The sequence below is a fragment of the Oryctolagus cuniculus genome, chromosome 13, assembly GCF_964237555.1.
Source record: "Oryctolagus cuniculus chromosome 13, mOryCun1.1, whole genome shotgun sequence".
Taxonomy (NCBI): Eukaryota; Metazoa; Chordata; class Mammalia; order Lagomorpha; family Leporidae; genus Oryctolagus; species Oryctolagus cuniculus.
Window position 1 is genome coordinate 71,119,412 of NC_091444.1, and position 24,603 is coordinate 71,144,014.

General features: G+C 42.4%; 1 protein-coding gene and 1 non-coding gene across 6 annotated transcripts in view; both read left to right on the top strand.

Moving 5' to 3' along the window:
- Window positions 1–18,696, top strand: part of UPF2 (UPF2 regulator of nonsense mediated mRNA decay) — a 132,784-nt gene extending 114,088 nt beyond the window's left edge. For 4 of the 5 annotated variants that reach the window (XM_008268086.4, XM_008268084.4, XM_070055726.1 and 1 more), the window contains exons 19-22: window positions 237–404; window positions 9,498–9,639; window positions 11,947–12,067; window positions 17,406–18,696. In XM_008268086.4, coding sequence (XP_008266308.1) covers window positions 237–404; window positions 9,498–9,639; window positions 11,947–12,067; window positions 17,406–17,415 — 441 coding nt within the window. In that variant the 3' untranslated portion in view covers window positions 17,416–18,696. Of the gene's footprint in view, window positions 1–236; window positions 405–9,497; window positions 9,640–11,946; window positions 12,072–17,405 lie in introns of those variants that run through there. The other variant, XM_002717504.5, reaches the window with a different exon arrangement.
- Window positions 18,697–23,591: 4,895 nt separating this feature from the next.
- LOC127483667 (U6 spliceosomal RNA) lies at window positions 23,592–23,698 on the top strand. Its single transcript, XR_007910089.1, has one exon. It is a non-coding gene; the product is annotated as a U6 spliceosomal RNA (small nuclear RNA).
- Window positions 23,699–24,603: the final 905 nt, after the last annotated feature.

Consider the following 24,603-nt stretch of genomic DNA (forward strand, 5'->3'; position numbering starts at 1 on the left):
ATGCTTTGGAGAGGCTTGGAGCAATGAGCATGAGCCAGATTACATGGTTCCTTCCAAGTCTTCTGAGGTTAGTCAGGAGAAATACTCCCTTGGTCCGCCTGTGTTTGAGAAACGATCTCCAGCTTTAGGATTGTGATATTTTAGGAAAGCACTGAATAAATTGCTTGTAATTTATATTTATGTATATCCTTGTGTAGCTTAGAGTATTTATGTGAATCTTAATTTCTGTCTTTAAGCAACGAAGTGGAGAATCTGTTAAAGTGCACCAACTTGATGTTGCAATTCCTTTGCATCTCAAAAGCCAGCTGAAGAAAGGTCCCCCACTTGGTGGTGGGGAAGGAGAGGCAGAGTCCACAGACACCATGCCATTTGTCATGTTAACAAGAAAAGGCAATAAACAGCAGGTAAGAAACTGTCCACTGTGTGGTTCCAGCTGATTGTCAGGTATCAAGGATAAGGAATAGCTTTCTTTTCTATGTTTTAAAGTACCTCTGTTGTTTAAAGTTTTAAAATTTTTTTGAAAGAGTGTCAGGGAGGGACAGAGCAAGACAGAGATTTTCTACTGCTCTACTTCCCAAATGGCTAAAACTGTTAGAGGTGGGCCAGGCCACAGCCAGAAACCTGGAACACTATCTGGGTCTCCCATGTGGGTGACAGGGACCCAAGTACTCAGGCTGTCCATCATCCTACTGCTTCCCAGGTGCATTAGCAGAGAGCTGGATCAGAAATGGAGCAGCCAAGATTCAAACTAGCTCTTCCATGAGGGATGCTAGTGTCACAGATGTTGGCTTAACCCACTTTGCCAGGCACCAGCCCTGTTTTTAAATTATCTTTTGCCTACAAAGGGAGAAGAGGTGGGAACTTTTCATGTATTTGGTGGTAGACATTTTATCCATTAGATGTATGGAAAACATCTGACTTTTTAGTGGAAAGGATAAATTTGAAATTCATATATGTTTGTAAAAACATGTAAATAGTGTGACTTTCAGGGGGAATGTTACTGAAACAAGCTCAAGTTGGGGAAAGAAAGGATAATGTCAACTAATACATCTGAATATGCTCGGTTTCTGGACTCCTGCAAAATATTGTTGTTTGAGTCCCAGTCCTTCTCTTTCCCTCCTCCTTTCCCTTGTCTTCCACGTGGTCTCTAAACCATCTCCCAAACCAAGCTGTTACTCTAGGTGACAGGGCAGGGAACACCTGGCCTATGGATGGTATAAGGCCTGCAGAATCATTTGGTCTGGCCCTGCCAAGGCAACCACAGGTGGGACTTGAAGTCAGTAATCTACAGCAGGGTAATTTTTAAGTTGGTAATTTTGTGTGGCCTGCAAGTAATGTTATAAAAATTCAAATAACTCTGGGCAGATAAAAGGTTTCCCACCCTCTACTCTAGAGATTCAAACATTCATCCATCAGATACTTACTTTTAAATACTTTTTTTTTATTTTGCCAAACTTAATTTCTTAAATTTTTACATTTTATTTGTTTGACAGAGAAATATCCCATTCGCTTATTCACTTTCCAGTTGCCTGCCACAGCCAGAGCTGGGTCAGACCAAGGCCAAGAGCTGGGAATTCAGTCTGAGTCTCCCACGTTGGCGGCAGAGACTCATTTACTCAAGCCATCATCTAGTGCCTTCCAGGGTGTCCATTAGCAGGAATATGGAATGGAGAGCAGAAGTGGGACTCAAACTGAGGCTCTCCAGTATGGAAGGTGGCCAGCCTAGCCACTGTGCCAAATACTTGCCCCATCAGATGTTTATTGGGCATTTTCTTTGTGCCAGATACTCCTGTAGATTCTTAGCGTTTAATAAAAGGACAGAGGCACTGGGACCAGCCTTGCAACACAGCAGGTTAAACCTCCTCTTGGGATATGCACATCCGGAATCGGGATCCCTAGCATTGAGTTCCAGCACTACTGATTCCAGCTGCTGACTGATGCACACCTTGGGAAGCAGGTGCTGATGCCCTAAGTACTTGGTTCCCTACCACCCTCATAGGTGATGCAGATGGAGGTCCTGGCTCCTGGCTTCAGTCTGGCCCAGCCTGGTCTGCTGCATGCATCTGAGGAGTGAACCTGCAGATGGAAGATCCCTGTGTCTGTCTCTTTATGCCTTTCAAATAAATAAACCTTTAAAAAAATAAAGACAAAGCCTCACCATCATGGAACTCAGATCCTTCTGAAACAGACATCTGCAGACTGTGAAGTGTGGTGTGGACAAGGATGAGGCCATCTTTCAGACCCAGTTCTAGGGTGTGCCATGTACCATTAAGTTCAACAAAATCTTTTCCTATTTTACTATTACAGAAATCAGACTGATTCTTAGAGTTGATGGAATCTTAAAATAATTGGCAGCAAATTTTTCTTAGTGATTTAGTAAAAACACGGTGCATCTTAAATGTTAGATTTTTATGAAAGATGGTGTCTACCACAGTTGTCTTAGACAGATCCAATACCTAGCTCCACATTCATTCACATAGTCATTTAACAGATGTAAAAACTGTTAACCTACATACCAGGCACTCCTATGTACAAACATACCTGTAGTCAACTAAAATAGCTCCTTTCTTGGGAGTTTTCATTGTGATATTGAGAGTTAAATGATAAAAAATAGACCTAATGTCAGGTTAGTAATAATGTTGTGAAGAAAAAGCAAGATGATGGCCGGCACCGCGGCTCAGTAGGCTAATCCTCCGCCTTGCGGTGCCGGCTCACCGGGTTCTAGTCCCTGTCGGGGCGCCGGATTCTGTCCCGGTTGCCCCTCTTCCAGGCCAGCTCTCTGCTGTGGCCCGGGAGTGCAGTGGAGGATGGCCCAAGTGCTTGGGCCCTGCACCCACATGGGAGACCAGGAGAAGTACCTGGCTCCTGGCTTTGGATCAGCGCAGTGCGCCAGCTGCGGTGGCCATTGGAGGGTGAACCAACGGCAAAAGGAAGACCTTTCTCTCTGTTTCTCTCTCTCACTGTCCACTCTGCCTGTCAAAAAAAAAAAAAAAAACAAGATGAGAGGATAGAAGGTAGGGATTGGAACAGATCGTCAGAGGGAGATGGCAGTTGTAGATAGGATACTTGGAGACTTGTGTCATGAGTGATCATCTGTGATTGAAAGGACCCAGGACAACCTCAAGAGAATTAATACCTTGGGTAGTTGTTATCTCTGCTTTTGTCAGGTAACTTCTTGTTTACACAAGGCTTCAAAGTTGTACAAGATACCATTATTTCACTATACTGCAAGTAAATTTTTTTTTAAGATTCATTTATTTATTTGAAAGTCAGAGTTACACAGAGAGAGAAGAAGAGGCAGAGAGAGAAAGAGAGATCTTCCATCTGCTGGTTCACTTACCAGTTGGCCACAGTGACCAGAGCTGGGCTGATCCGGAGCTAGAAACTTCTTCCAGATCTCCGACACGGGTGCAGGGGCCAAAGGACTTGGAACATCTGGGACATGAACTGGTGCCCATATGTGATGGGGGCACTGCAGGCGGTGGCCCTCCCCACTACGCCACAGCACCAGCCCCAGTAAATCTTTTTTTTTTTTTTTTTAAGCTTCATATTTTTTTTATTTGACAGGCAGAGTTAGAGACAGAGAGAGAAACAAATCTTCCATCTGCTTGTACACTCCCCAAATGGCCACAAAGGCTGGGTTGGGTCAGGCTGAAGCCAGGAGCTAGGAACTTCATCTGGGTCTCCCACGTGGGTTTAGGGCCTCAAGCAATTGGCCATCCTCTGCTGGTTTCCCAGGCACATTAGCAGGGAGCTAGATTGGAAATGGAGCAGCCTGGACTTGAACTGGCGCCCATATGGGATGCCAACTCTGCAGGTGACAGCTTAACCCACTGTGTCGCAGCACTGGCCTCATATACTGCACGTAAATCTTGATTACCGACTGTGTACCAGTTAGAAACATGGCTTGTGTTACTGAAAACTAACTTTGAGTTCTGTGTGAAGCATTGCTGTGTCTTCCTTAGATATTGCCATTGTCAGATCTTGCCTGTACCCCAGGCTCTAAGTAGGCTTTCCTGTATGTTCAGGAAATATCTCATCCCCCTTCCATAGACCAGGCACTTTACCAGTCCGTTGTCTTCCTCTCTTAGCTCTGGAGAAAATAAAAGATTTTTGTTCTTGATGGTGACACTGTTGGTGGTGAGTTCTCTAAACCTGGTTTTGTACCTAAATCTTTGTCAAAACTGCCCTTTATAGAGCACATGGAACTGCTAATTCACCACTGTTACCAGGATTCTCAAATCCCAGAAATTTTGCCTTGGGGTAGGGGGGGGTGGGTAGGGTAGAGGCGGCTGGACTGCTAAATTCCTGAACTAGACCTCTTTGTTTTTCAGTCATCACATGTTCAATCTCCTTTGTTATCTTTTTGTTGTAAAGCTCTCAACTCTTGTACCTCCCCATTCCTATCACCAACTTTTCTTAGCATAAAAGAGAGGAGAGCTGTGTGTGTGTGTAAGGCAGTGTATGGGAACTTCAGTGAAAAATTCCTTGGTACCCATTCTTGTACTGCCACTAAAAAATGGTATTACATTGGCACACTTCTTGGTCCTTTAGGAATATCAATGTCTTTTTTAAAGATCAAATTATAGAATAATAAATAATCAGCTTTCCTTTTTACTCCTTTTTTGAGATGTGCATGAAAATTCATTGTCACCATTGTCTACTTGTGCATTCCTGCTGGATCCTTTGTAGAGCACACAGACATTGAAAATAAGGTGAATCAAAGCCTACCTTATAAAACTTCAGAGCTTTGAAAAATAGATTAATTTCAGGAACCTGAAATTCCAAATTACATGGGCCAAAATAAGACTATTTGGGGTTCCAAGTGGATAGATTATAAACTGTGTGTCTCATATAACTTTATACAAAATGAGGAGTTTGGGGGCAGGTATTGTGGATCATGAGTTAAACCACACTTGGGATGTCAACATCCCGTATCAGAGTGCCATTTTGAGTGTCCCAGCTGCACTACTTCCTATTCAGCTTCCTGATGATGCTCTTGGGAAGGCAGTAGATGATGGCCCAACTACTTGGGTTCCTACCACCCACATAAGAGACCAATTTGGAGTTCCTACCTCCTGACTTCAGCGTGGCCCAGCCCTGCCATTTGGGAAGTGATCCACTTGAGGGAAGGTCTCCATCTCCATCTCTTGTTTCTCTCTGGTATGTGTGTGTGTGTGACTCTGCCTTTCAAGTAAATACTCTTTAGAAAAAATAAAACACCAGCTCTTAAGCATTAAAAAAAAAGAGGGGTTCAAAGTCCCACTTATTAAAATGTGAAGTTTAGTTTTAATGTTTAATACTTCATTGAACTTAAAAAATCTTACAAACATGAAATGAAAGTTATTAAGTAAATTTTCAACTCTTAGGAACATTATTGAGATTTTAGAAAATGCTCAATTTTAAGAACATTACTTGAAGAAACATCATTGGTATTTTGTGGCCTGAAAAAGAAAGTGTATTTTGTTCTGATTTTTATTTTTTTATTTGCCTTTTGGGTGTTGGCTCTTTGGGTGCAACGGTTTTTCTACAAATGTAAAATATGTTGCCTTATAGGAATCTTTCATTTTTAATGAAAGATCTCTTTGTGCATCAAAATTTGTGTCCAGAAATAACTTCTGTTATAGTCATTAGGAATAAAAAAAAATTTAGACCAATAAAGTGAGTAGTTGAAGAGAAAAAGATAAAACTTCTTAATTTCCTTGTAGATTTAGATATTTGTGAATGACAATAATGAATTTAAATTAAATACTAAATTCATTAAAACAAAAATATAATGTTTTAAAGAGCTTTTTGATTTAACATGCATAATTTATAGCTTAATAGTTGCAGTTAAACCATCTTTTGGCAGTTAATATTTATTAGGAGTCATGATTTGCTATGTTTTGACTGGAGTAGTTGATATCTAGCACAATAATTTGAAATTATTATGTTTTTATACATATATAGTTTTGTCAAAATTCAATTACAGTTATGGTTGGTTTTAAAATGCAGCCTAAATCACCTTTACTGATGTTACCATGTTCCAGGAAATTTAGTTTGAGTGAATTTAATCATTTTGTCATCTAATTTGCTGTTAAAAAAGAAGTATCTTCTAAGAGTGTATTAACAGCTTTATAGTATAGGCATTTGGCAAGGGTTCTGTCGCTAAATCTGTCTCTTCATTTTTCTGAATTTAATACTGTGTTATTTTTAAGTATGTAACAGTTGAGAACTTCTCCTTTTATAAAAGCTTGTCTTAGATCGTAAAACATGTTTTGTTCATCTTTTATTATTTCTCTTTGGAAGATGTAAATGCAGAAATTGTTAGTCTTATAAATGAATAGAAAGCCTTAATTTTTCACATTTTTAGGTCAACTTCATTAGAAAGTTTCTTTATAATATTGTATGCTGTTTCAGTAGCATGATTTGTGCCATCATCATTAGCCTCACTACTGAATTCTAAGTAAGTTTGAAATTTTATCACCCAAAACCTAATAAGAGGGAGGATGGGTCACTCTTTTATTTTTAAGTTTTTAATTTATTTATTTGACAGAGTTAGACAGTAAGAGACAGAGAGAAAGGTCTTCCTTCCGTTGGTTCACCCCCCTAACTGGCCGCTACGGCCAGCACTGTGCCGATCAGAAGCCAGGAGCCAGGTGTTTCCTCCTGGTATCCCACGCAGGTACAGGGACCCAAGGACTTGGGCCATCCTCCACTGCCTTCCTGGGCCACAGCAGAGAGCTGGACTGGAAGAGGAGCGGCGGGACTAGAACCTGGCGCCCATATGGGATGCCGGCGCCACAAGCGGATGATTAGCCGAGTGAGCCACAGCGCCAGCCCCCTTATTTTTAAGTTTTTAATGCGATGACAGATAAACAAATACATCTTAGAGTCGCAGCTTCCGGTTTCATGATGATCAAGAAATTAACTACCGACATTTCTTCCTTTTGCTTGAGTATATTTAGTAATAAGCAATTTCCTCTGTATTTGCCTGATTGTTTTAAGACCAGTCAGTGTAGCCACTGAGAAGAAAACTAGCTAACTGATTAAGGATTATAATGTTGGAGTCTGTAATTTACATTACGAGACTTGACTTTTACCTCTTCCTTTGCTCTTGCCATCTCAAAGGTATCTTAATTGATACTTGGAATAAAAGTGACTTAAAATGTTCTCAAAACCTAATAGAGGGCCCGGTGCCGTGGCTCACTTGGCTAATCCTCCGCCTGCAGCGCCGGCATCCCATATGGGCGCCAGGTTCTAGTCCCGGTTGCTCCTCTTCCAGTTCAGCTCTCTGCTGTGGCTCGGGAGGGCAGTGGAGGATGGCCCAAGTGCTTGGGCCCCTGCACCCGCATGGAAGACCAGGAAGAAGCTCCTGGTTCCTGGCTTCGGATCAGCACGGCGTTGGCCATAGCGGCCATTTGGGGTTGAACCAATGGAAGGAAGACTTTTCTCTCTGTCTCTCTCTCTCTCACTGTCTAACTCTGTCAAATAATAATAATAAAAAAAAAATACTAAGATACTTTGTATTTCACGGAGAAAATACTTCCCAGAATTCCTGTCTCTGATTAAGATAATAATTATGATGACAATAGCAATGATAGCTGGAATTTATTGAATTGTTAATATATTCCAGATATTTTTCTTTTGTATGCCATCATAGCTTTAAAATTCCTGTATTCCTTTATGTAGCTCTGTGTTGGTTAATATAGACAAACATATCTGTACCTCTTGTATACTGCTAACTACTCATGGTTATTCTATTAAGGGAAGATTGGAAAGTTGCTTTACTTCAAACCCTTACTGTGGATGCCATTCTCATTTTTTAGAGAAAAAGTTGTAATCATTCTCTAGAATTTGTAATACCTTTCCATGTTGTCATAAAAATTTGGCCCAATTCTGTTAATGGTGCCGTTTTTTGTTTGTTTGTTTGTTTGTTTGTTTTAAGGTTTACTTATTTGAAAGTCAGAGTTAAAGAGATAGAGACAGAGATATAGGGATCTTCCTTCACTTGTTCACTTCCCAGATGACCACAACAGCTGGAGCTGGGCCAGGCCAAAGCCAGGAGCTTCATCCCAGTCTCCCACATTGGTGGCAGGGGCTCAGGCACTTCACTAGAGCAGCTGGGATTCAAACCAGTGCGGATGCCAGCATCGCAGGCAGCTTCTTAACCTGCCAGCCCCCTTAATGCCTATTAAGTGGAACTTTTCTTTACAATCATTCATTGCCTCTGGGTTTGAAAATACAAGTGCAGGCCGGCGCCGCAGCTCACTAGGCTAATCCTCCGCCTAGCGGCGCCGGCACACCGGGTTCTAGTCCCGGTTGGGGCGCCGGATTCTGTCCCGGTTGCCCCTCTTGCAGGCCAGCTCTCTGCTGTGGCCAGGGAGTGCAGTGGAGGATGGCCCAAGTGCTTGGGCCCTGCACCCCATGGGAGACCAGGAAAAGTACCTGGCTCCTGGCTCCTGGCTCCTGCCATCGGATCAGCGCGGTGCGCCGGCCGCAGCGCACCCGCCGCGGCGGCCATTGGAGGGTGAACCAACGGCAAAGGAAGACCTTTTTCTCTGTCTCTCTCTCTCACTGTCCACTCTGCCTGTCAAAAAAATTTAAAAAAAAAAGAAAATAAAAGTGCAGTAGAATGCTTTCTTTCGCAGGCAGCTTCTTAACGGCCAGCCCCCTTAATGCCTATTAAGTGGAACTTTTCTTTACAATCATTCATTGCCTCTGGGTTTGAAAATACAAGTGCAGTAGAATGCTTTCTACATGAGTAGTGCCGAAAGTAAAGAATTTCTCTATGAATTACTAATGATACCTCATGGTAACCTACTGTTTAAGAGGTATTCATTTCACATGTTATATATATTATATTTGTATGATTAAGGAGTTTGGCAGAAAATTTATTTTGAGCTGACTTTTTCATTCACTTACTTTTTAGATATCTTCCTGTATTTTGAAAAATAAAGAGAAGGATGGGTCATTTTCTTACTTTTGTTAGTGGAAATGAACAATTGGGGCCAGTCCTGTTTGGATATAAATGCATCCCTGATAACAGATTACAAAATAGGCAAAATGACAGGTGGACAGAAGTAATTAAAGATTACAGTTTTCTAGGAGTGTTCAAGCCTAGTAGTTAAGACATGAAAATGATGCAGATTATGATTTGCTGTATAAAAATAGCCACTCTGACAATTACCCACGTATGGCGGGTTCTACAGGGTGGAAGATTGTTCCTTGTTGCTAGATATGTGCTTCCAGCAGGGTGCCGTGACAGGAACTTCTGCTTCTTAGGGAGGTTGAACTCCGTGGCCTTTCACTTCTTATCCAGTCCTACTGCGTTTTGCCTCAATCATAGTAATACTAGTAGCTGTTCCCAGATGTTTAGTTACTACTATCTAATTTATAGCAAATGAAAGACATTATTATTTTTCTGAACTCATTTAACTATGAAATCTGTTTCTTTTGATTTTTTTCAGACTATCTATGATTCTTAGTTTTTATTTTCTATTTATTTTTTTTTTCAGTTTAAGATTCTTAATGTGCCCATGTCTTCTCAACTTGCTGCAAATCATTGGAACCAGCAACAGGCAGAACAAGAAGAGAGGATGAGAATGAAAAAGCTTACACTAGATATCAATGAACGGCAAGAACAAGAAGATTATCAAGGTATAAAATTATTTGTAAAAAATGGAAAATTTTGATGCTTTTCTGAGTGTTTTATAGATAGAGAATCGAAAATATTATCTTACCTTTTTGTGTCACATTTGTCTGTTTATACTGAGGAAGTTAATTTTTTTAAGATTTTATTTATTGGAGAGGTAGAGTTAGAAAGAGAGGGAGAGACAGAAAGGTCTTCCATCTGCTGGTTCACTCCCCAAATGACCGCAATGGCAATCCAAAGCCAGGAGCCAGGAGCTTCTTCTGGGTCTCCCACATAGGTGTAGGGGCCCAAACACTTGGGCCATCTTTAACTGCCATAGCAGAGAGCTGGATCGAAGAGGAGCAGCTAGGAAACGAACTCATATGGGATGCTGGTACCACAGGCAGAGGCTTAGCCTACTATACCACAACACCAGCCTGGAGAAGTTAATTTTTTAAGATAGATTTTATTTGGGGATTGACTCTGTGGTACAGTGGGTTAAGCTATGGCCTACAGCGCTGGCATCCCATATGGGTGCTGATTTGAATCCTGTCTGCTCCGCTGCCGATGCCTTTACTTGCTAATACGCCTGAGAAAGCTGTAGAAGATGGCACAAGTCCCTGGGCCCCTGCACCCACATGGGAGACCTGGAAGAAGCTCCTGGCTCCTGACTTTGGTCTGTCCTATCCCTGACTGGCCATTTGGGAAGTGATACAGCAGATGAAAGATTCTCTCTGTCCCTCCTTCTCTCTCTGTATCTTTGCCTTTCAAATAAATAAATATATCATTTTTTTACATTTGATTTTATTTATTTGAAAGGCAGAGTGAAAGAGATGGAGAAAAACCATCTATCCTCTGGTTTATTCCCTAGATGGCCATAATGGCCAGGACTGGCCAGGCTGAAGCCAGGAGCTGGAACTCTATTTGGGCCTCCCAAATGCTTGGGCCATCCTTTGCTGCTTTCCCAGGTGCATTTGTTAAATAGGAAGTGAAGCAGGTGAAACTCAACAGGCTCTGATATGGGATGCCAGCATCAGAAGTGGCAGCTTAACCCATGATGCCACAATGCTGGCCCCAAGAAGTTAATTTTTTTAAATGGATTTTTAAAATTTTTTATTTGAAAGACAGAGTTACAGAGAGAGGGAGAAACAGAGCTCTTCCATCCGCTGGTTCATTCCCCAAATGGCTGTGATGACCAGAGCTGGCCTATGCCAGAGCCAGGAGCTTTTTCCTGGTCTCCCACATGGGTCCAGGGGCCCAAGCACTTGGGCCATCCTCCCCTGCGTTCTCAGGCTAATTAGCAGGGAGCTGGATCAGAACAGAGTCCATGGACTTCATAAGCCATCCTTTTGGCATTCCTGTGATATGCAGATTTTAGAGTCACAGCAATGTTTAGTATAATTTTTTTGTACAGCAGCGTGTTTCATAAACTGCTGTCTGTTTAAGCGTATTGTGTGAATAAATATTTGTGCTTTGTTTTCTACCTTTAACTCTAGCTCTAGATTCCTTTCTCCCAATTGATACCCAGCATTCATAATAATAGCCAACAATAAGTGCTTAATGTAGTCAAATTAATGAGATACTCTTTCATGTACTTTTTTTTTTTTTAAAGATTTATTTATTTATTTGAAAGAGAGAGATCTTCCATCTGCTAGTTCACTCCCCAAATGCCACAGTGACCAGAGCTGGGTCAATCCAAAGCCAAGAGCCAGGAACTTCTGGGTCTCCCACTCGGGTGCAGGGGCCCAAGGACTTAGGCCATCTTCTACTGCTTTCCCAGGCCATAGCAGAGAGCTGGATTGGAAGTGGAACATCCAGGACTCCAACTGGTGCCCATTTGGAATGCCGGCACTGCAGGCAGCAGCTTTACCCACTATGTCACAGTGCTGTCCCCATTTCATGTACTTTTCAAAGCATGCAGTCCTCACAATAATTCCATGAGATAAATGTTAATATTATTTGTATTTTACCTTTAGCACAATGAACCTGAAGGCTGGTAGCTAGTAAGTGGCACGGTGGGGACTTCAATCAGTAGTCTAGCTCCAAACACTAAGCTCTTAGCTACTCTGTACTATACCCCTTCTTAGGCCCCTTTACTACCTCAAGACACACAGGGCCAAATTCACAGAAGGGGGACTGTTGGGTATTAGAAGTATCTCCTCTTTTGGTGTGCTCTTTAAATACATTGTTATCATCTTAGTCTGGTATAATGGCTGTTTTTCACTAGTCAGCTACCTGATGAGACAAACTTGATCTCCTAAGATTTTAGTTGCTTAACAAGGGGAGTACCTTTATAAGAGTTAGCAGGGTTTTCTTTTTTCTCTTAATTTCAGAAATGTTGCAGTCTCTTGCACAGCGCCCAGCTCCAGCAAACACCAATCGTGAGCGGCGGCCTCGTTACCAACATCCAAAGGGAGCACCTAATGCAGATCTAATCTTTAAGACTGGTGGGAGGTAAAATGATCTTTACTTATTTCTTCCATAGCTGTTTGCTTTTCATGATGTCCATAGCAAGCAATTCAAGAATTCTGGACACTCAGCGATGAAGGCCTAGTTATTAGCAAAGTGGAGAAGTCTTTGAATTGTAGATTTTTAAGAAAGAAAATCTGTTTCATACAGTAGCTATAGGTGTTTCTCAGGAAGGCATTAGCTTCTGCCAGATCTTGGCTTTCAGTCTTAGCAGGCTTCTAGTGTAGAAAGGATGAGTTACAGATAGTTTGAAGAAATCACAGGGTTTATGTAAGAATTTCCCAGGTCAGGGTTAATTAATCTCAGTGTTTATAAAAGCTAAAGATCTGTCTGCTGGACTTCCAAGCATGTAGATAGAGTTTGTTCTGGGCTAGGTTTGTTGTTTGTTTGTTTTTTAAGTTATAAAATTTCCTGATGGAATACATACCGATTCCACTTAAAATAAACTTGAATTGTTTAATATGGAATAATGAAAAGGCTAAAGTCTAAGGAATTTCATATTGCAAATGTTCCTAATAAGGCCTCTTTGATCTTTTTTTAAGGATAGGTTATTTAAAGTTTTTTGGAACATGATCTAAAGACATATACCATGAACTCAATTTTCTGTCTTGTGGTTGAGTTACAATCAGAAGTGACAGTGGTGTCTTCTGCCTGTACCAGTTTCATCCACTCTAGGAAATAGTGTTTATATTGAGAATATATAGCAGCCTGGGATGTTACTCTGTTGTTGGGGCTGGTGGAGAAAGTGTGGAAGGGAGAGTTCTGGGCTCAGCAGAATTGGATTATCATTGAAGAGAGTAGCACCTTTTTACTCACTGAACATATTTGTGTGTCCTGATAACACTTTATTTAAACTGTGTGCTCAGATAACTGATTTGTCATGGCAGTTTGAGATCTGTTCATTAACATCTGTGAGTGTAATTTTTTTTTTTAATTAAGAAAACTTCACTAAAGTCCTTTTAATTAAGCCTGTTTTACAGCTGCTAAAATAGATAAATTAGCTGCTAGGTTAGTAGGCAATGAAAAATATGAATTTTTCCTTTTTTGCATTTTCTTAGAGCAACTTTAAATATAGGCTATAGTGTGATCCCTTCTTTAGAATATTCTGTTTCAGAATATTAGATATATATATTCTAATATAGATTATTTAGAATATATTCATTAGAATATTCTTATCTTTATATTTGCTGGCAGCTTCATATGTCCAGTTACTTAAAAGCTGTTTCTGCTTTAGTTATTTATTTATTTTAAACTCCATGAGTCTATTAAGTACAAAGCATTTCTTAGGTAGTAGGAAGCAAAGATAAATATGGGAGAGCAAATTTGCAGACTTACTTAGGCTACAGTAAACATGTATGTGAACACAGAAGAATGCCTGTCTTAGGTTGCTACCAGTAGTTTTTTCAAATTCTTTTTGTTTTCCTTTCCTCCGTTGGAAGAATTGGCCACACTTGTTCTTTCTTTTTCACCTCCCACTCACTGTGTGGCTTTACCCCTGCCATTTTGCTGAAGTCACCTTGGCCAGGGTCACCACCTCTGACTGCCTCACGGAATCGTCTCTTGTGTCGTGTCTTGGCAACACTTCTCACTATGGTGCCTTCTCTTGGCTTCTGTAACTCCACTGGCTTCTTGTTTTTTCCCTTTTTTCTTTGACCCTACCGAGTCCTTAATGCACTTGCCCTCCCTGCAGGCATCTGTACCCGCAGCTCAGCCTCCATCCTCTTCTCTTCTTCTCTTACTGTTCTGCTATCCATGGGAGATGTCATCTCTCCTGGCTCTGTTACCGTCCAGATTTTGCACTTTAGTTTGTGACTGTCTGTCTGTCTCTGCCCCTCAGAAACAAACTTGAGAGTGTTCCCTGTCCTGGGCCCCGTTCTCCCTTTCACTCTGTGGTGTACACTAGAAAGGGAAGTTTCCTTTTTGACTCCTCCCTCTGCCTCCATCCCACATCTAGCTAATTAACAAATCCTCTGCATTCTACCACTAATGGCTCTCATACTGGATGACTTTATTTCCACTCCACTGCCAAGACTCTGGATCAAGTTACCGTTCCTTGTCATTTGGATTATTGCCACAGATTTCTCACCGACTCCTTTGTCTCCCGTTTCAACACCTTCCATCCATTTCGTTCTGTCTGCTGTACTGGTGTTCTTTCTAAGATGCAAATCTGATATCTGACTATGTGAGCCCTTCTGCTTAAAATCCTTTTGTAACTCTGTAGGGTTTGTAGAATAAAGTCCAAACCTCTCAACTCATTTAACAAGGCCCTGTGTGATATGGGTGTATTTGTGTTACTGGCTTCATATTTTACTGTTCTTTCCTCTACTCCAACCAAGCTGGCCTTTCTGTTCTCTGTTCTTTTTTGCCTCTCCCTGGAACAGCTTTCTACTTTTCCCCCTGAGTAACTTGTTCCTTTCTCAGGTCTCATTTTGACATTCTGAAGTCTGACGTAGGTCAGTGAGGATATGCTGCCATGACTCAGTGTTTTTCCGCACACCTTGTCCTGCTTTTCTTACCTATTAGCTTGTCTCTATCCCCCATGAGATTAAAGACTAGGGCAGGGATAGTGTCATATCTTGTTTTCCAATATATCTCCTTCACAGCCGTTAGTGCTGGGCACCTAGTAGATGCTCAGTAAATATTTGTTGAATGGACAGAGGAACTTTGATAATGTATATTTATTCATTTTAATAAATTTTCTCCCTCCAGTTCTGCCCCTAAGCTCTTCCCTTCTGTTTTCATTTTTCTCTGAGGGTCCCAACTTGGGCGCTAATCCCTTAACCTGCTATGAAAAGAAAAAAAATTACCCTAACTGTCCTTCATACTTAAGAAAGGTGCTGTTTTCATAGTGCTCCTCCATTGTACGTGTGAGTCAAAATTATAGAAGAGGCAAAGAGTAAATGTAAGTTTTCAAGCCTTTCCAAGCACCAAATGTTCTGTGCCATTTTTTAAACTTAAGTGTTAAGTGAAGGAATGCAGCTGGTTGAAAGAACAGACTAATGGGATGGAGTCTCCTGGTGGTTTGGCCTCTCTTCATCTTCTATTTTTAACCCCGGACCAGACTTTGTGTTGGTAGGAATAGGTGTGTCTTTGAGCAGTGGCGTCGGGAGTTGTATTGAGAAGAGCACATTGCAGTGTTGAGTTCTCTGTGAGGGAGGGAGCGGTCTGTGAAGCAGGGCTTAAGGAGATTCAAAAGGGGCTAAGTGCTTTTTTTATTGAACAGTCACTTTTTAGTGTTTGTGACGTTATATGGGCAGCTAAGGAGGGGAGTTTATTTGCAGACTGGCTATTAAAGTAGCTTAAGGTTTTTTTCACCTGAGAATTCTGATAAGCTTCCGGGTGTTAATTCTAATTATTTCTGTATTTTCCAAATCAGGGAAGCCTTTTTTTTTTTTTTTTTTTTTAAGATTTATTTATTTATTTGGAAGGCAGAGTTACAGAGACAGAAACAGAGAGAGGTCCTCCATCTGCTGGTTCACTCCCTAGATGGCCACAATGGCTGGAGCTGGGCCGATCCGAAGCCAAGAGCCACGAGCTTCTTCTGGGTCTCCTACATAGGAGCAGGGACCCAAGCACCTGGGCTATCTTCTGCTTTCCCAGGCCACAGCAGAGAGCTGGATCAGAAGAGAAATAGCCGGGACACGAACTATGGGATGCTAGCACCACAGCAGCTTAACCTACCATGCCACAGCACCAGCTCCTTGAAATAGGAATGTTAATTAAAAGTTTAGACCTTCAACAAATGGTAGGCATTTGTTTATAGTGAGTTACAACAGCAGGAGTGCAAGTACTCACACTGATGTAGTCTAGAGGCTCCAGATTCATGCACAGTATTCCAGTGTCAGTCATCCAGACTCCTATTAAAATGCAGGTTCTGTTTATTTCTAATAAGCTCCCCGATGATATTAAAGGGCTGCTGTGCAGACCACACCTAGAATAGCAAGATTTACACCATTAGACTGGTGAAACAAAACCCGTCCTCAGGAAAGTATGTTTTCTTAAATTAGACATTCTCTTCCTGTCCTTGTTGTAAGCTTAAGAAATGATAGTTTTTTTTTTTTTTAATAAGATAGAGTCTCTCCTAGAATAGCATTTAATCAAAGATATATGGTGTAAATACTTTTTGCATTCTTATGTTTTCAAATCATTCAGAAGGAATATTGCCTATAAACCAGTCAGTTGATAATTTACACTGTAACTAATGCTCTAAGAATATCTTATTTAACAAATACTTTGAACATTGTTTCCTGTCCTTCCTTGCAGTTGTTTAAAACATCCTATTTTATGTAGCTGCTCCCTCTTATCTTGGGGGGGACATCTCATTCTTTCAGGGAGTAATTGTGTTATTGATTTTTTATTATTCAGATCAGTTCTGGAAGAGTTATGGATATATGCAGTGAGGATATGCTTTTCTATATTTGCATTTTTATCTGTGAGAGTGTCTTGCTAATGTAATTTGCTCTATGAAAAGCAAACTGTAGTGGTCTGCTCAGGCTGTTGTAACAGAGTGGCTGACACAACAGAGTTTGTTGTATTAACAGTTCTGGAGGCAACAGACCTGCACTCAGAGAGCACGGTTGGTTCCTTCCGACAGCAGTGAGGAAGAATCTGTCCCAGGCCTCTCTTCTGGCTGGGGATTTGCTTAGTTTTTAGATTAATTCTGATCTCTGCCTTCATGGTCACATAGTGTTCTCCATATGGGGTGTGTGTGTGTCCTTTCCTTAAGAATATGGTTCTGTTAGATCAGGGACTCCCTTTCTCTAGCATGGCTGTGGTTTTAACAGGTTATATCTGCAACAACCCTATTTCCAAATAAGCTCACATTCTGAGATACCGGGGGTTAGACTTCAGGGTATGATTTTCAGGGATACATAGTTCAGCTATAACACAAACCATGACTTCTTGGCATCTTAGAAATTATTCAGAGACAATTTCTTCCAGTACTGTCAGAGTGCTCCTGTTTTATCTTAATTCAGTAGAGATTATCTGCGAGGGTACTACAAAAGTTTGTGGAAATGGAATTAAAAGGTAAGTTTATTTTGGTGCAGAAAAGCAAATTGAAATCCATACATATGAGGGCTCTTCAGAAAGTTCACAAAAATGTGTATTATGAAAAAATGGACTTTAAAAATATTTTTCATAAAAATAAAGTTAACCTTTTAATCTCATTTCCGTGAATTTGTGAGGTAGCCTCACATGCTCTTACAAAAGCGCCCAGTTGGAGAAGGCACTGGGATGGTTGGTGGTGTTTAAGGGGACACTTTCTTGCTCGAGCTTCCGTACGGCAGTCAGCCCTCTAATGTCACCCTGTTTGTACCTTCAGGAGACGTTGATCCAGCAGCACGTGTCATTTCATTAGGTCCTGTATCTGATGTTGTGGATAGTGGAGTCCTCCAGCAATTGAATGAGAGCAGTGGACACATCTCAGCATGTCGGTCTAGAGAGTTGTGAATCTAAACCTGGGACAGGCTGGGGCCGTGGGGCAGAAACACCAGCCTCTGCCAACACCGGAACAAGCCGACGCTTCCAGACAAGGCAGAAAAGGCCTTTTGCAATGGAAATCACATGAGGGTTAGTCTTCTCCTGAGAATGGCGGTCAAGAAATGAGGTGGCTCACTTGACTCCTGAGCAGTTACACCAAGAAGAGCGTCAGTGAGGCGACTGCCGGAGAAGAAACGGTTGTGATGGTATGGTATGGGGGAAATGAACTTGAGTTTTAAACTTGATTTGAGTTACAGTGTCTCTGAATTGAACATCCCATGTTGGAAGAAGATACATTTGGGGGCTCCAGGACTACAGTAGAAAAAGTATAGAGCAAGCAGTAAAATCTTCTAGTAAAAACTTACATGCAGGACAACAAAATGATGAAAGATATCCAAGTACCAGATAATCCACCAGGAAGGCTTTTGTGTAGGAAGTTGTTTCAAGAGGAACAAGGTATGAGGGAGGAAAAAAAATCAGTTTATCCATCGCAGTCAATAATATGAAATTGCCTATTGGAGTAAAAGGAAAAATGTGAAGACTATTTGTATGCGAAGAGTGAATTCAGATGGCTTAGAAAAGTCTGATCCCAGCCTAAGAACAGGGATAGAGTTGAGCCCATTGTAAGTATCATTGACAACACAATGTGCCAGTCAGCATGTCACAGAAAACGAACGAAGGACAACAAGAAGTGGATCAGAATATTTTGTTGACCTTCATGGGTTTACAGCCTGTGTCTCTAAACAAACAAAGAATGGAAACAAGTAGAGCTTTTATTTTGCTTCTGTTCTCCTTTCGTTTTGTTTTGTTCCCCTCCTCACCCCCCAAATAGAGATGAGGGTTCTTAGTCTGTTTCTGACAATCGGTTAATTTATTAGAATAGTTGTCTTTCGTTTGCTTTCCAGTAGGCATAGTAAATTTAGTTAAGAGAGCACATCTGTATGCTTCAACTTGATTACATCTTTTTCTAGCTATTTTGCATTTTTCTTTTACCATGTTTCGTTTCTGCATGTAGATTTAAGTAGAAAACAAAACTTGTAAAGTTGTAACATTTCACTTGGAAATGCTGCCCAATCTTCACCAGCTTCAGAAATCTGACCTTTGCCGATGCTGCAATAAAGTGTTGTAATTTAGATTCGGTGTGGTTTCCTTTTCTTTGGTTTGGGTTTTGGACACCTACTGAATGGGCAGATCTGTATCTGCCGGGGTTGTCTGTGTGCTTTATAAATTATTCTCTGAGATAATGGTCAAGTATTTTAATGATAGTGTTGCTTCCACTTAAAGGATTCCATATTTGTATGACTTTCCTAGGTGCCTGAGTTCATCTACCTTTTGGATTATTAGACTGCCTATGCAGTCTAATAAAATAAATACTTTTAGAACAGGCTTCGTGGTGGTTGGGATGGAAACTCTGACATGTGGTTTAGCCTGAGGCAGCATTGATGCTTTTACCTGTGTGTGTAGCAGAATCAGTAAAAGTTTCTGTGCGGTAGGAACAACAGCAGCCACTGTTTGCCACTTCTTTCCGTGTGTTCATTCCAAGGCTGACTTACATAATCCATGTGGAGTCTAAGAATCACTATGGCTAAGTTCAACTGTGAGAATCATAGCTTGAAGAAAACTGTAACAGGCTTTTAATTCCTTAAAAACTTCCAAACTTTGCCTGAGGGGAAGCTTGTCATCCAACCCCAATCACCATATTCATTGCTGACCTGTATATTGCCTGCCTTTTCTCTTGTTGAGGAGAGGCTTATAAGTTTTATTATATTACTTTTAGATTTTAGGTTGTTACAGGGAGCCAAGGGTAATTCTAGATCCATCCTTCATTCTGCAGGTTATGTACAGGACAGAGGATGTGAGAAAATTACCTGTGCAGTAGTAATTCTCTGTCATCTAGGACGAATAAGCTCACTGGGTGATCTTGGATTTTGTAGTGTGTTTTGGGAACCCATAAAGAAAGTAGACCAAATAAGATTCTTTGCCACATTGCAACTCCATTCATTTAGATTAACAAAGATAGGCTTACCGGTGACTAAAAGTTACCCATATACCAGCCACCAGGAAACTTGCTTGTGTTTAAAAAAATAAACAAGGACCAGCATTTGGCCCTGCAGTTAAGATTCTTTCTATCTCTGTCTCTCCCTCTCTCCTTTTCTCTCTTTCTCCCTATAAAATAAAATAAATGAGAGATAAAGCTGGAAAATCCAGTGATTCTCATGTCAGTCTTTTGGCCTCCATTTTTTCCCCTCATGATCCATCAAAGGTAAGCAAATGTTAACAAATCCAGCTGTCAAGACTTCTTCCTTCCTGTGATTCTTTGGTTCCCCTTTAGCATCTGAGAAGCTGCAAAGGTCTCTGGGCAGCCCAAGGATCTATCTTTAAGTTAGTCCCTATACTTTCATCTGCCTCTGACCACCAAGAGTCATTCCAAACTGGGCCCCTTAACACTAAGCAGCTAAGGGCCAACATTGGGGCACAGCAGGTTAAGCTGCCACCACCTCACAGACATCACACGTGAGTGCTAATTCCAGTCCTGGCTGTTCCACTTCCGATCCAGCTCCCTGGTAATTCTCCAGGGAGGGCAGTGGAAGATGGCTCAAGTGCTGGGGTCCCTGCCACCTGTGTGGGAGATTCTCCCACTTTCTGATTCTGCCTTTCAAATTGATAAATAAATCTTAAAAAAAAAAAAAAAAAAAAAACTAGGCAGCTAGACAGAGGCAGAGTTGTAGGAAGTATGCAATGGCTAAAAGCCAAATAAGGGACAAGATGAGAAAACTAAAACAAAAATGGCACAAAAATACAAAAGAAGAGAAATAATCTGGAGACAAAACCCAGAAAGCCTAGTAAGCTAGTAGGATCCTTGAACGTTCAGATTTGTTTTAGGAAAAAGTCTCTGTCTTATAGACTAGGAATCATGCTGAGAAGTGCAGTGACTTAACACCACTCTGTATAGTAAGATCAGTCATTGATAGTTTGTGAAATTTTAACGATAAGCCAAGGTAATGTCATTACAGGAAGGAAATAGTCCCAGAGTAGGGAAGCCAGTGGCGAAGACCCCACATCTCCTAGTAACTCAACCACATCATGTAAAATCTAAGACAAGGAAAAACCCAAGTTTGGAAAAGGCAGAGAGGAAATCCATCTCAGTTCCCCTTCTACAATGACTTTGAAATGTTTTATATACTCATGAGTAAATTTTCAGCTGTCTAAAGCCCAGTATGCTGGTTAGTTGTGAATGAAATAGATCCGGTTTGAATGTGCTTAACACAGAGAAGATTATTGTAAGTACCCTAAAGTATGAAACCAAGAACATGAATTTTTGTTGGGCTTCAGAAATAACGGTATAGTCAGGACTCTCATAACCCTCTACTTTAATCTTACTCATTCTGTTAACACCTGCTTTCATAACAAAATACCAGACAGGGTCGTTTTAAAACTAGAAATTTCTTTGTCACAGTCGTAGAGGCTGGAAGTCCAAGATTAAGCCGTCAGCCGGGTCAGTTTCTCCTGAGACTACTTTCTCACCATGTCCTCTCGTGATTTTTGTGCACATCCCTGGTGTCATCCATACCAGTCTTACCTGAGTTACTGGGGGGTAGGAGTTCCTTCATACCGCAGGGACTGATTGTAAGTACCAGGGATGCATAGGCTGGATAGAAGAACCCCTTCCCGCAGAAGTAACATTCCAATGAGGAAAATGGGAAACATGAACAGTGACAGCATCTGCAGTGTGCTTAGCACAGTGCTCAGCACCCAGGAAGAGGGAGGGTTTGCTTAGTGGTCGCTGTTACTGTTAACCCTTCGCATGTGTTGTTTCCTGTCTTGGAGTATCTTCCTTCTGCTATCTGTGCTCATGCTACTTGCCTTCCCAAGAGCTAGCTCAAGAATCACCTTACAGGAAACCTAGCTGTTCTCCCTGCCACCCAGTTTGAATTAAAGGCCCTCCCTTTGAGCTGTGTCAGAGGTGCCTCTGCCTGCCTGCCTGCCCACCCCTTAGGGGAGAGATGCATTTAGAAGGAGCATGGTTACTCTGCTGCTGTTCTGCAGAAGAGACAGGGCAGCCCTTTACAAGGAGTATTAAGGCTAGGAGCAGAGACCTCTGGCAAGTGCGCAGCCCCAGGGAGGGCGCGTGGCCTTGTTCTACACCACCCAGTCTGCCTGACCAGCAGCCATTTCCCCAGTTGACACCGACTGGAGAATGACAGGGCACTTAGGAGCCGGCTGGGGCTGCCTTGGTAGGAAACGACTGAGAGACAGTGTCATCCTGGGGCCATGCCTTTGTAAGCTACATGACGGAACTCTGGACCTCAGATGCACTTGTCTTTAGGGACTGCCTGGGGCTCCAGAACAATTTATTTATTTTTAAATAGCATCCAGAAGGCAAGAAATAACCTGAAGTGCCTTCTACATTCTGAGGAGCTTGGAAGGTCCGGGCTGGCCATGGGGGTTGCCCATTCATCAGGGATGTATTGAACACCCCTTGGGTCATTACTGCAACTCAGTTTTTCTCATCATAAAGTGGGGATAACAACAGGGTTGTCTGAAGGATAAACGGGTTAATGTTTATGAGACACAGTGGCTGTTATATATACAAGTGCTGAAAAAGTTGTTAGCATTGGTATTACCACCACACCTCTGTGCCAGATACAGTGTTGTAGGCATGTGGCCTGAGCAGGCTGTGTCCTTGAAGATCTCATATCTGCCTCCAGAATGCAGAGTTAATATCAAAGCCAGACTTGGGCAGCTGAGGCCATAAGCATAATTCTAACAGCTATGTGTACCGCCCATAGGAAACTACCTGGGCAGCTGTGGGACTACTGCCCTTTAGCCATGTTCCATTTACCTGCCAGTAGAGAAGTCAGGCCCCATCTCTGCAGAGTTCACTGCCACTTCAGTTCAGTTAGAACCTCTGCTTTGCTCATTAATTTCACCTTTCTGTAGAGCCCTTCCCAGTAACCAAGGGTTAGTGGCTTCTTGATTATCAATTAGAATTCTGTACACGGGGAACCAGCTGGTAGGACTGTTAACGTCTAACGTGTGTCATAGCAAGTTAGCCCTCTCTTGTGCCTGGACAAGAATGGCTATTGGGGGTCCAACTAGCTCAGATACTTTTCTGATGACAAGGACAGGAGTCGAGACCAACAAAATCTAAATGCACTTTGGAAGAGATGGGGATCCTTGAAACCCCACAAGCTGGAATCTTCTTTTAGCACACAGCAGTCCAGGAGAGTACACCAAAGTTGATCTTGGGACCAAAGGTGAGGTTTTTGCTGGAGAATTGTTCTTGAGGTTAATCAGTTTTTTAAGATTTATTTATTTGAGAGGCAGAGAGAGAGAGAGAGAGAGGTTCCATCTGCTGGTTCACTTCCCAAATGGCTGCAACGGCTGGAGCTGAGCTGATCAGGAGCCAGGAGCTGCTTCTGGGTCTCCCAGGCGGGTGCAGGGGTCCAAGGACTTTGCCTTGCTTTCCCAGGCCATTAGCAGAGAGCTGGATCAGAAGTGGAGCAACCAGAACTCGAACTGGCACCTATATGGGATGCTGGCACTGCAGACAGCAGTTTTACCTGCTGCACCACAGTGCTGGCCCCAAGAGATTGATCAGTTTCCATCACCTGTATGCAACTAGCACACAGGGCTGTGGGGTTGTTTCATAAGTCAGTGAGCCCGTGTTCTCTACAATGTCCGTGTTACAGGTGGCTTTTTTTTTTTTTTTTTTTTTTGACAGGCAGAATGGACAGTTGGTTTGCCGTTGGTTCACCCTCCAATGGCCGGTGCACCGCGCTGATCCGATGGCAGGAGCCAGGTGCTTCTCCTGGTCTCCCATGGGGTGCAGGGCCCAAGCACCTGGGCCATCCTCCACTGCACTCCCTGGCCACAGCAGAGAGCTGGCCTGGAAGAGGGGCAACCGGGACAGAATCTGGCGCCCCGACTGGGACTAGAACCCGGTGTGCCAGCGCCGCAAGGCAGAGGATTAGCCTAGTGAGCCACGCCGCCGGCCAGGTGGTGTTGTATTAAAATGGGTACTGTGGTGCTCACTTCCACAGCACATATACTAAAATTGGAACAATACAGAGAAGATTAGCATGACCCCTGTGCAAGGATGACATGCAAATTTGTGAAGCGTTCCATATTTTTCAGCCCCATGGCGCAGTGGGTTAATCCAACACCTGCGGTGCTGGCATCCCATATGGGTGCTGGTTCTAGTCCCGGCTGCTCCTCTTCCCATCCAGCTCTCTGCTGTAGCCTGGGAAAGCAGTAGAAGATGGCCCAAGTGCTTGGGCCTCTGCATGTGCATGGGAGACCTGGAAGAAGCTCTTGGCTCCTGGCTTTGGATCTGTGCAGCTCCACCGTTGCAGCCATCTGGGGAGTGAACCAGACAGATGGAAAACTTTTCTCTCTGTTTCTCCCTCTCACTGTCTGTAACTCTACCTCTCAAATAAATAAGTAAAATCTTTAATAAAATGGGTGCTGTGAAGAATTAAAAGCAGTGAGTTACATCCTTAGTCACTTAACAATGCTGTTCGGAGTTGCCTCGGAAGCGTACACCCATGTCCTTCCACGTGGGACCAACCCCCTAACTGCCCCTTTTCCTTCATTCCAGAGAATAGAGGAAGGATGCTGTCTGTGGAGCTAGGCAAGGCAGGATCTGAGTTCTAGTGCTTCCACTTACTAGGTAAGTGTGTTAACCGAAGCCTCTTGTTCTCATTTGGACAATGAGAATGAAATTCTGAATGCTTCAGGATGAGCGTAGGTATGTCAAGTGAACACTTACTATAAGACAGGCCAAGGTGACAATCAGTGACCCACACAGCAGAGCAAGCCCTGCTTCTGTGGCACTTTCTAGGAGGTGTAGCACTCAGACAATAATGAAATAGAGGTACAGCATGAGGGATCTGTGCTGGGCTGCCCAGATCCCGCCTTTGCTGACGGACTGGACCTGGGAGTGTGTTGGCAGGCTGGTGCTCCTGGAATGGTCTCAGCTGCAGACAGGGCTGGAAAGTAAAGAATGATCAGTGTGGCGGTCCCAGGGCCAGGTCATC